Source organism: Haliaeetus albicilla, chromosome 20 (genome assembly GCF_947461875.1).
Source record: "Haliaeetus albicilla chromosome 20, bHalAlb1.1, whole genome shotgun sequence".
NCBI lineage: Eukaryota > Metazoa > Chordata > Aves > Accipitriformes > Accipitridae > Haliaeetus > Haliaeetus albicilla.
This window is the reverse complement of record NC_091502.1, coordinates 8,263,324-8,276,260: the sequence shown is the minus strand read 5'-3', so window position 1 is coordinate 8,276,260 and position 12,937 is coordinate 8,263,324. Positions and strand designations below refer to the sequence as shown.

Below are 12,937 nucleotides of genomic sequence, written 5' to 3'. Positions count from 1 at the left end.
GGCTGCCACCTAGGAAGATGATGACAAATCACTGCCAAACTGGAAACTTAAAACCACTGGGGCAAGAGAGCAGAAGGGGAAGAAACCTACATACTTTATCAGTTCCCCTTCATAAAAAAGGTCACTACTGGTCTCTTTTCCTCTTCTGGTATTAATGCTTTTAGGATGCTCTTACGTTGCAAACTAATTTCAAAATTCATTCAGGAAAACCCAAATGATGAAACACTAATTGTTAAAAAGTTCAATATCAACACAAACATGTTTAGTGCAATTGTGACCAACCTCACAGGATCTGTCAATCTTCTTGGTTTTGCCCAACTTTTTAAGACACAGTTGCTAGAAAGGATTGTCAGGAAAACACATAGTATCCTAGAAATAATTTCTAAACATCAGGGATTTCAAACTCGGGTCAATTTTCACCTAAGAGTGGTAAGTCTGATAGTGCAAAAGAGAGCTGCATTTTACTTCTTTCTTAAATACAGCTGTTCTAGTTACACTGAATTTTTCTTTATATCCCAAACAATAGCCAGGATAGTACTCCAACCCTTCATCTTTCAGGTAAGGACAGACTACTGTAGTAAATTCAGGATAATCCCAGGCTGCTAACAAACACAGGCCTAGGGAAAGCAGCCCTGCTGCTGAAAGAAATCTGTGTTGTCGCTGCTCGGTAAAGGTTCAATCATTTCTGTAGCTCTGCAACATATCAAACTGGGGACCTCAACCTGCTAAAAAAAGTTTTCAGCTAGGTGGCTCCCTGTTCAGCATTGTGCTCATGGGAGGTGCATTTCATCAGCAATGCCAACTTGAATCATTCCTCAAAACAAACCTCAAGTTTTCTGGAGCATTCTGTGTGTTTTTCATGCACTTCCAATACGCATAACAGATGCTACCAATCTGGGTTGGACTGAGTTCAAATCTTGAAAGTTTGCAGAACTATATGGTTCACAGCATCTCCCAGAAAGGTGTCTCACTCTGGCTTGAAGTTTAAAAGACATTTTCAAAACAGAGATATGAAGAGCTTTGTTCCTTTAACTGTGTGGCCGAGGAACACACACACTTAAAAAAAACACATGCGTTCAGATTGGACAAAAGCTTCAGTCAGTTCATACGATTGCCATCAGACCATTAATTTCAATGGAACAGCAACAACGCACATTAGTGGAGTGCATCCCATTAGATTTACGTAACCTGTATTTTAAATCCAATCCCCTATTCTACATTCACTTGAAAATTTGTCAGTTTGCCTCCAAGCAAGTAGAGGCACCAAATCCAAATAAGAACTAAAGTTCAAGTTCCTCTTTATTCATGTACTATAATCCATATGTTAACAAATAAGGGATAAGTAGTTCTATAATAGACACCTTTTTGTAGATGGGAGACAGCTGGATAAAAATCTTATGTTCTGTTTAAGAACTTTTTCATTTGAGGACATTCATCCAAAGTCTATTAGAATGTGGCTGCCAAGAACAGATAAATCCCAAAAGTCAAGAAGTGAGAAACATCTCTGGAGGTAAGAGAATATAAATTATCATTATATCCTGACTCCACAGGACATATATGTGTGTTTCAAGATGCTTTAAAGCCCAGCAACATTCAGCCCCTTAAATGGAGACTTTGGACACTTACAAGGTACTAGGAGTGAGATCCTTGAAGGCACTCTTGTAAAGGAGAGGGCTGTACCTCTTAGTACTGATCACCTGCACTTCCTTAATTAGTCAAAATATTCATTTAAGAAAAGATAGTTAAAACAAGTTCCATCTGAGTAAACAATATTTAACAGTGCTGTAACAGCACTGAAAAAAGAAACTCTGCAGAAGCCAACATGCCACAACAGACTACCATACGTTCTTAGTGCAAAATAGGAATCCTATGTTATTGTCATTTCCAACAGTACTGCCAAAAACCTCTGAAGCATCCGCAAACACCAGGTGAACTAATATCTTGAGGTAGCAAATAAAAATAACAATAGATGATTGCATGTGTGTTAATAAAATGAAATGGAAGTAACTGCACATGACTGAAAGGAGGTCTCCTAGGCCATCATGCCCTGCCCCTCCTATTGCAGGCACTACATCCCAAGACACTTGAAAAATACTAACTTGAAAGTAGGTAGGTCCCAGCCTCTCTCCTTTTGTTGCTCCAATGAGAAAGCTATTCCAGAAAGCAACTTTCATGCTAGCAATAGACAATACAGACTTACTACAACTCTTCTCTTATTAATGGTGGCAGCACTGTCCAAGACTGCATTTAACAATGCAACACATATTAAGTTATCCTCTAACAGCACAAGAACTCTTGAGAAGAGATATGTTTTGATGCAATTCTCAACTCGACGATTTAAATAACGTGCCTCTTGACGATGGTCACTCTAGAGTTAATGCATATTTATGCTACTTCCTTTTTTTGGAGACACAAGAATCTTGCTAAAGATTATATACAGATACTGCAGATTACTGTTATACTGCAGGGAATACTGAGAATCAATACTATCTTGCCAAGGGAAATACCAACTAAAGGAAAAAAGACATATCTGTGGATACAATGGATCATTTTACTCCATGCTTTGAGTATTAAATTTATGCCCATTGCTTCAGCATATGTACTGTCAAGATTTGGAAAGAGGATACCAAAAGGATACCAACTGATCAATCAACACAGCAATTCTTATGTTCTTATGTAATGTGCTATTTAGAAACTGCAGCCAAGTTAAGTTTCACTGCCCATGAGCTAACAATCAACAGTTACTTTTAAACTAGTCGTCTTAAGGAAGAGAGATTTATGCCACAATACAATCAACATGGTGCTGTAAATCCCAACAGTTATTGAATCTTCATCAGCTAAGACCCACATTTCTCAAGGATGATTAAAGCCATTCCAACTTCTGTAAAAACAAGTTGCTACATAAAGGAGGGAGACCCAAGCTGGCACTGTAATTCTTACAACAAAATGGAATGTGCAATGGTAGAAAACAAAAAGATGGTATCAAGTGGAGCAGAAGTTATGAAAAGATTTGAAATAGTGCCATGTAAGAGCACTTGTGATAGTTCAGACTAAAGGTCCATCCGATCTCCACAAGTGGCCAGAATTTGCTTAACACCTGTAGTATCTAAAGTAGGCCAAGTAGCAGAAAACAGTTAACCTTAAGCAGCAGTATGGCTTGCTTAGCTATTTCAATTAACACTTATTTACTAGCACCTATAGACTAAATAACTTCCTATTATTTAGAGGTATAAGTGAAAGCTGGAACTCCCAAGACTCCACACCTTGCTTGTGTATATCTAGTTCCACCACTGCAAACCTTAGCCTAGGATAAAATGCTCATGAAGAACTAGAGCCTTCACTCTCAAACTGTAACAAGATCAGTATTTAGGACTACTATCAGAGGTTTGCACAGAGCAAGACTAAAATTCAGAGGGAACCACCACTCCACAAACACAAGAGCATTTCCTTTCTATTTAACGTTACAGCTTGGGGGGGGGACGGGGACACGGACATTCACACATTATTTGAATTCTTACAAATCCCAAATCCTCTTCAAAAAAACTATAAGATGCAATAATTTGACTCCAGTCTCAGCCTGTAGGCACATGCACTAAATTCTTCTTTGGACCCCTGCCAAATCACTTCAGTGATCAATAGGAGTGCGATATTTACTTTTAATCCATGTCACCTTCCATACAGACAATATAACTGGTATTCTGCTTTACAGATGTGAACCAAGGAATATCCAGTTTCAAATACATTTCAGTTTTGCTGCCCGCTGCATAATGAACAGAATCAAAGACAACAAAAACACACAGATATCACCTTCTGACCATCAAACCAGGAAAGCAAATAAAATCCTTTACAGAGGATTTGAAGGCAACATCAAGATTCCTGCAGTATATATAACTTAGTAGCAATTTCAAAAGGTTTTAAGAAAAAAGTTTATAAACCAGCTTAAAAATTTGGCTCTTGGAAATTTTGCTGAGCATCTGAAGGACAGTCTAGCTATTAAAAGAGCCATTGTAATGTTTTACTGCAAGTGCTGTCTTAACCCTTTATTAAATAGAGAATGTGATCTATTATTTCTACAATACTCTTCTAGCCCGTTTTTTAGGCTGAGCATTTTTATATCTTTTTTCTTCTCTCCCTCACTAAGACTCTTTCTCTTTCTGATTCCCATTTTCTCCTCTACTTTCCATATCCACCTTTCTCTGGACTTTCATAATCAGCACACATCAGAAAGATGTCAAAATGGAAGCAATGGCACCTGTGTAAAAAGGAGATGCCATTTCTCCTCTCAGCTAGCAAATACTTTTTCTACAGATTGGAAAGAACCTATTACATGTTCTAGTATATGACCATGCTCTTTTATGAGGAGTCGGTTGAACATGTACATTCCTAGATGATGGGGCATTTACCTGCCCCCTCCTCTTCTGAGGGAGAAAAGTAGGACAGATCACATCTCCGGAAAAAAATTCAACAGAGCTTAGACCTCTTCACCATTTGTTTCTGCACTAAAGCTTTATATTACACTTTTCCTCCTCCCTGCACCAACCAGACAGACCATCAACCCATAACTGGGGACTGCTCTGCTGAACTAGTTTTGCCTTTTATATGAAACACTTTAAAACTTTAATGAAGAGCAGCAGCAGCTTCTGTATGTAAGCATCGGTTAGCAAGCAGGGGGGTGACCAAGAGCACTAATGGAAGAAAACATAAATGAAGGACTAAATAAGGCTTATAAGTTTTACATTTTTCTCTCCTCACAAAGACTTTACTTATCATCTGGTAGAAGTGACCCAAGTCAGCTGCAATAAAGGGCCTGACATTAAAAGGATATAATTTGGAGGAAGGAAGTTCCAGCTTAAGACCTGATTGGCTAGTGCAAGATAACGCTGAAACACCGAAGACATCTGAGCATTGAGGTTTTCACGTCTGCTGAATTCCTGAAGTACCTCTACTGTGAGCATGAAGATCTGTCGCAGATCGTCCTCCTATAGTCAGGACGAACACAATATATTAATAGTCTCTCAGTCATTAATTAAAATGTTGATTAAAAATAAATACTTTTCTAAAGAGAAAAGAATTTTCTCGTTTCACCCTATTTTTCATTAAAATACAGAAAATATTCTGAAGTTTTCGGTCAGAACCCCCGCCCCCCGCCCATTTGCCAAAATTAATAGATTGTGTTTGTAAAGAATAAAGAAAAAAAATCTTCTCATAAATGCTAGTCATTAAAAAAAACCTTAACAATATGTTTTTAACAACTGGTGGAGGAGAGGGTTGGTCTTTGGCATGAAAAAAAGTTGGTAAGTTGTTCCACAACAGTCAGTTTAAAGCAATGCCTTCACAAAAACATTTCTGCCTGGCCAAACAATACATCTGAGACAACCAGACTACACCATCTGCAATAATATTTTTAAATACATAGCTCTCCTTGGCTTTAAACCAAAGCTATATTTAAGACTATCATTGTTCCACAGAGTATTCGTTTTGTTTGCAATTGGTAGCCAAGGAATTAAAGAGTCCAACCACATAAAGACCTGTAGCTCTACATTCATAAAATGGGCAAAAAGGGATTGCACCTTTTTGATATAAGTTTTTAAAAAATACATTATCAGCTTTCCTGAAGTAGCCAGTATCTGCAGTTATAATAAAATATTTGTTCTATTAAATGCTGTTAGGCATGTTAGGTACCTGAATGCACCTGGCACAAGAAAGTACTTCTGCTTCTCAATGTTTAAATTTTAGAAAGACAGGTAGCATATATTGATACAGAACTAGTTTACCTGAAATATACGTTTACAGTTACCATGGAACTCCATGCTTAGTCCAATGTTGCTGGTTTTACTTGAACTTGAGAACTCGCTCAACAACGCCGTTAAAATGGAACAGGCCAATGTTTGCTATAAAGAAAATAAGGGGGAATAATATAACTAAAAGATGTCCAATAACGTAATACCACCTACATTGTCCTTAAATTTTTTTATTAGCATTTTTCTATGACTATTACTTCAGTTTCTTCTAACACAAACTAGAACAAGTCAAACTTCCAGGAGTATAGTTCCTTGGGTAAACCATCTCTGGAATCATCAAGGCTCCATCCTTACAAAGAAATTCAATTATCTGAGCAACATAAAAATTAGCACCTGTGCAATCATCACTACAAAATGGAAACAAATTTATTGCATTCCATTTCCCAGCCTTGCTGCTTACTTTCTCTCCCTGTGCGCAGGGCTTTACAGGTATTAGTTTCAGGGAAGACTCAGTTTCCACTTATTTCTATTGATCTAATAGTTCAGGTCACCTGAAGTTTGTTTTGGCCCTTCTTTGCATTTGCTACACTTACCGTGTTGGTATTTGATCATGATTGAAATTATACCACTGAAAGTGATAAAAGCTAGTCAAAAAATACCACCTGCAATACACCATCTACTAGATCTTTTCCGTCTCCCCCCACCAGAAAAAATAAATGAGAGGAATACGCAGAAAGCTCTGATGCTTCAAAGCTTTTGAATACTTCCCTCCAAAGCACAACAGAAACAACCTTTAAAAGTACTCTATTAGAATAATGTCTCTGAAGTGGTATAAAAATTAGTAAGAAAAAGGCACGTTAATTTTAGAGAGACAGATCCATGAAGACTGAAGGTTTAAGTATCTTTTTCAGTCTCAAAATGTAAGGTAAGGTAAATCAAATGCTTATCCTAAAACACAACTTAAAAGACAGCTTTCCTTTATGAAACACACTGCTCCAGCCTTTGTTGCTGTTTTTTTAAATAAAAAAAAGCTTTTTTCCTGATGCCAAAGTCCAGTAACCACCATCACCAGTTTTAATATTTTTTTAACTGATCATTACACACAAAGGGAAGTAAATATCGTATAGTGGAGATGCAAGCAGTACTTCAGGAGTGTGCCATACACTAGTATAACAAGCACAATAGAAACTGTATACGGATGAAATGAAAACACTTTCTGTTAAAGAGATGTTCTTAACAAAAAACTTCAAAATTACTGGCTATCCTCCCAGACTGTTTGGAGCCAAGGTGCCAGGGATGGACAGAGGGATAGGAATTGTTAAAGGGTCATGCATGCCAGCAAGTGTCCAGGGGTTAAACAGAAATATGCACACTACCTCTGAACACCCGAAAGATTAAAGTGGAGATGATACTATTTATGCAAGCTCATACAACAGCTGAGACCAGTGCCATCCACCCACCAACTGCAACATCTTTGTTCAGAAATGCCTCTGAAGTCAGTACCTTGACCCCCCAGACAACTAGTTATCTTAGCCAGTATACACTAAGTTAACATTCTTACTTGCTAAATAAGTCCCAGACAGATAGAACATAGTGGCTTCGTGATAATATATGGGTTTTCTCTTCTACTATATAATGAAGCTGTACAGTGGACCAGCATATTGCTGATCAGTTGCTAAATCCAAGCTTCCCCATTTTGAAGAAATACCTATTTATTTCAAGTGGACTATTTCTCATCTACAGTCACCACTGTCACACATAACGTATGGTAAAAGCAACGTTTAGCCAGTGAAAAACAGCATCGCACTTTAAACTACTCCAGCAAAAGTGCAATTTTGTCAGTTCTATACTAGACTTAGAAATATTTCTAATTAGCTCAAACATTTCAGTATTTTATTTCCAAATTTCTAGGTAAGCTATTTACACAATAAATCTTTTTTATTTGGAGAAAATCCAGATTTGATCCAATATAAAAAAAAAAATCAGCATAGGCTAACACTGAATTTTAAATCCAACATTAAAAGTTCCATATGAAAACAATTAATCTGGGTGAAAAAAAACCCCCAAACTGAAAAAAAACCCTGAAGTTTGGCTCTAGAACAATGCTTCAGATAAGAATACATGTTTTTAAAGGAATAATGCAAAGTTGCCAGAGAACACTGCCCAATTTCATTATGTGCCAGGAGATGCAGAAGTCTCACAGGGCTCTCTAAATACTTTAAAACACAGGCTTTTATTTGATGCTTGAATTACTGACACACTGATACTTTTCAGCTCAGAGGAGCCATGATGCAAGGACATCATTAGTTGCAATTACAAATCTACAGTTTGATGCTCTGTAACTTACCATGATTACCAAGTAGTGTTAATGACTACAATAGTACAACAGCCTGGCTAAAGCTAAGCTGCCTCTGCTTTATCATGCAAAGAACGTCACACCAAGCCACCATCCAGACCACCACAGGACAAGCAGGGCAGAGATGCAGCGCACCCATCACTTGCAGTCAGTTGTCAATTATTGGAAAATAAATCACTAAGTTCAAATGACAGCTAAGCAGCAATAGGAAAAAAAAAAAGTTTGTTCCCACCGTGGTTACAAATAGTTAATATTAGCTGAAATAATAGATGTTTCTCCTTCCATTTTCTCCAGTATGTTTACATGGTATATAATAATTTATCCTTTCTGTTTGGATAGTAATGTGTTATTGCATGATAAAAGTGAGTTCCATTTTTTTTTGCGTGCTTTTCTCCTGGTTTCAAGGAGAAATTTAAAAGGAAGGTTAAATTATATGATTGATGGTAAAGAAATCTCTTCAAAGATGTAAAAAGCAATGGATGCAGCTAGGCTGACTGAATCTGCTAAGAGCCTGATAAAGCAGCTTGAGCAGTTACCTGCCCCCCGATTTCAATAAGAGCTACTTCAGGTAGTTCTGACATCAGTACCTACTTTGAGCATGAAAGAAGTGTGACATTACTAGATACTTGCACACTTTATACCCTCCAGCAGCCTAGCTCACAGCAAACACCAGGGCACGCTGCATCCCTCCGCTCTCCTCCCTCCCACTGAATTCCCAGAATCCCACCAACTCCTTCACCTTGCTATTTCAATACCTGGGGTGCAGATCCTGCCCCATTCCCTCACCATCCCAAGGGCACTGTGTACATTATGGGCACATCCACGCCCTCCTGTAACTATCTGCATCTGTGCTTACCTGTTGCATCCATAACGAATTGTAAGTACTCCCGTATATCCAGGTCACCAGAGCAGGAAAAGACCAAAAATAAGATATTGGCCAGTAATTTAAAATTTACTGCAACAACAGGCTGAGAGGAGATTGCTCGAGATTAGTTTCCTAGAGGTAGGTGCCAACCCCGAGGAGTTTAGCACACAGACAAGAGCAGAGGAACAGATCAAGACATGTAACCCATCCTTGCCATGACAAGCATTTGCACAGAGCTGCATACAAAACCACCACTGCTTCCCCAAACTGCCATAAGACCATAGGAATTTATACAGATCGTTGTATATAGCAGTAGGATTGCCATTTTCATATGAAGATTAACAAACTAGTTAGCTTAAAAGAACATGTGCTCTACCATCTATTGAACTCTTCTGAATACACAGTAATACTTCAGAAACTCTGGAATAGAGCTTAAGTAAACTTTACTAAAAGTAAGATTTTACTTTATGAAAAGTAACTCTACTGGAGGTTAGCTACTAATATTTTGAAATACTTTTTTTAAATTTACATATTTACATGCATGTTTGGTATGAAGACACTAAGTACCTCAACACACATGCAGGCTATTAGAAAAAAGAAGACTTCAAAAATCTGAAAAACAACATAATTTCAGATAAGCCAATACAGTTGTGCTCTGTGAAATAAAATTACTTCCTCTTACACATAATAAAATTGAATGCACTTAATTCATGTAAAGTTCCACAGTGGCAGGGTTTTTTTGATATTTTGTAGCATTTTTTAAGTTTTTTGCCACACCATAGAAGAGATTAACAATCCCATTTAGTAATACCATACAGTAATAAGTAGAAAACGCACGTGACTCTGGGCATCATATTAAAAGTCAGATCTGAATGTCTATTGCGCAGTAATGCCATTAATTTCATACCAGTAAGAGTACACCTCTGAACCTAGTTTGACTCACTCGCTAGCAATTTCACTAGTTCTGCCACAAGTACATACCCAAACAATAACCCCATCTAACAAAATAAAATACGTCTCTTGTTGAGAGCGGACTGCCTCTGAGAATAGCTTGGCACTCACCCCAGTTAGCTTTATTACCAGGAATAAACTTTATGAAAGATCGCTATACATAAAATAGACTCTCAGCTGCTCAAACAGAAGATCAATGGGACTTGTGATAAGAGATTAACTTGGCAATCAGACACCCAGTAGTAACATCGTTTTAGTGGTTTTCTTTTTAAATTACTCTAATAAAACACAGACACTATGAAAAGACCATGCACCATTTTAACATTAAACAACATTTATATACCATTCATAAAACTCTGATGCAGAAGGTAAATGCAACTTATTCCTCTAAATGGAATGTCCCCTATAACAAAAGTTAAAGCCATAATGTTTGAAGGGATTTCACACTTGTGCCTGGATTGCCCATGGAATAAGTGAACTGCTTCATTTGAGGGTAGTTAGGTTACAAAGCATCTGAAAGGAAGAAGAGTTCAAATACAGCTTAGGAAAAAATGGACATGTGGTACACCAGCTCTGAGGCAGAAAAGCCAACAGACAAAGCAGAATGAACTACAACACCAAAAAGTTTTCCTCTGTTCTGAAATTCAGAGTAGAGATACAGCTAGGTTGTCAGAGGTTTGATTAAATCATTCATTTTACTACAAAACCTAAACTATCAAGCAACATCATCCCCCCCGCCTTCTGCAGGAGTCATTTACACCTACAGAAAAACAAGTAAGTATATTTAAAATAATAAAGGTATCGGTATCACCTTACTAGAGCAAATCATAACATCTACCCTGTTACATTAGACCACTGCCAGCCTGAATATGCATTTAGAGGACTTTTTATCTCCATCTGTATAATGTAAACTCTGTTACTGAAACCAAAGGAAAGCCACAAGAGGCATTTAATAATACCCCTAAACCAGCTAATTTTAACTTGCACAAGAACAGGAAGAATCAAAGAGAAAATCAGAGGTTGAATTTGCTGTGCTGCTCCTAGTTGATAAAATTCTGTAGTGAGAATATGTCAAAAGCAATTTTACCAAATAAATTGTTTAAAGCAAGGCTTCCTTTAGAAACGCAGTAAGATACTTCTTCCCTAATTTCCTTGAATAAGCACAGATCTATTTGCTAATATTTTCAGAGTATCTAAATCTCCAGAACGCAAGCTGCCACTCCAAATGGAAAGGTTACCAGGATGGCCACAGGACCAAAAGAAACACCGTTATGTACACAGAGTAACTGGGGCCACTCCAGGTTTTCAACTTCTGCGTATTGCAATCAGGGTAGGCAGGGGGACCTAGGAGCTCAAGTAGTAGTTCCCAACCAAAGAAAACCAGAATATATTCTGAAGAAATATAAGCAAGCACCAGGAAGAACCCACTGGATTTTATCTGTTTGTTCCTTCCCAAATGAGCCAACTTGGTGGAAAAGAGCCATAGAGCAGGGACAGAATGATAGGAATAGGACCCACAGCTGCAGTTTTGTGCTGTCAGCAGTAAGGGACTGGCTGGGCAGCGCACCCCTTTCCTCCCATTCCCCCTCTGCCACCATGCAAAGACAGACAAGCACCACCAGGTTAAGACACCACACCAGGCGAGACCCTGCCTTTGTTCCTTGGAGGGAACCAGGCAAACCAAGCGAGGGAAGAAACCCCTAGGTTGAGCTGAGGAAGAGAAAACCAATTCCTCTGTGTATCACTGAGGGCCACAGGAAGGATCTTGTGGCATGTGAAGCATGCAGGCTTTGGCCAAAGAGAGAAGGGAAGTAGCAGCCTCTAGTAATAATGGAAGAGGTCCAGCCAGAGTTTGCTGGAGCTTAAGGTGCAAAACATGCTTTTCTTTGTTTCTCTGGAGACAGGCGAAGTTGTGAAGCAGAAATCAGGAGGAAAAAAAAAAAAGTAATCTCATCAAAAAAAGTGAAGGTCTGAAAACCATTTATCTAGAGGTAACATTTCCTCCTCCAGGCTCTTGTCTGAAAGGCACCAGTTGAATCTTCAGTCCTACAGTAGTTGCATGAACAAATCCAAGGCTTTCAATTAAATTCAAAATAATGAATAGTAAGACTAGCCGTGCAGCTCGCCATCAGTATCACCCAGCTTTAAATATACATCATCCTGGCAAGTGCTCTTTGGTGGGCAAGCGTCCCCTCTCCCCCCACTTTTCCCACTACTCATTCCTGGTCCTTCTTGCCCGCCTCTGCCTGACATACTGCCAGATATGCCAAATGAGCTGTGTTACATGGCTGTGCTCCACAGTAGTCTCCTTAAAGAAAGGGGGGGGGGGGGGGGAGAGGTTAGGAGGGAGAAGGCTGGTTGTTTTTAAGTAGACTCCCACACAGATCCAGTTTATTTCTGAACATATATATTCAGAAGGACAGTACCTCTGAGAGGAAGAAGGACTAAAGACCAAGCAGCTAGGGTCAATAAACTTCTTAAAGAGGCTTTTCCCCTCAAGCCTGTTTATTTGTGTGTTACCACATTAATAAAAGAAATATGGGTGTGACACATGGAAAGGCATTATTTCTATTTCCCAGTGAGTCCGAGGTCTACGGGTGAGGGCCTCCACACCTGCACATCTCAGGAGACTGCAGAATTGAGGAAATGAAGAGTCCTGGATGCTACACACAGAACAGGGGGCACACCTCTTCTGGATCACATCTCCTCGCTTCCCAGCCTCATCTTTGAACCTGTAGCTCTATTGTAAATTATAATACTGGGAGCTATCAATTTCTAATATTAAAGTTATTAAGCAACTAAGCTGGAGTCTTGCTGTACTGCATTTCCAGTAAAGTCAGCTCTCTTTCAAAAGAAAAATCGGAAAATTTTAAAAGGCACCTTGGTTAATACAACTACTGAAAAAATACTTATGCTTTAAAGTTCTCTTACATTTCTATTACCGAGTTTTAACCTCATATTTGGTAGTTTCTAGATCCCTAAAATTCCCAAACCAATCTTTAACACACTAACTTCGGCCTTTAA

The 12,937-nt window shown here is 38.5% G+C and overlaps 1 protein-coding gene across 3 annotated transcripts in view; it reads right to left on the bottom strand.

The window, feature by feature from the left end:
- Positions 1-12,937, bottom strand: part of XPO4 (exportin 4) — an 85,550-nt gene that overhangs the window by 40,035 nt on the left and 32,578 nt on the right. For 2 of the 3 annotated variants that reach the window (XM_069808176.1, XM_069808174.1), the window contains exons 5-6: positions 5,775-5,891; positions 4,826-4,979 (exon numbers count right to left, since the gene is read on the bottom strand). The exons of the other annotated variant lie outside the window; for it this stretch is intronic. In XM_069808176.1, coding sequence (XP_069664277.1) covers positions 4,826-4,979; positions 5,775-5,891 — 271 coding nt within the window. The remainder of the gene's footprint in view (positions 1-4,825; positions 4,980-5,774; positions 5,892-12,937) is intronic. 3 annotated transcript variants of the gene reach the window in all.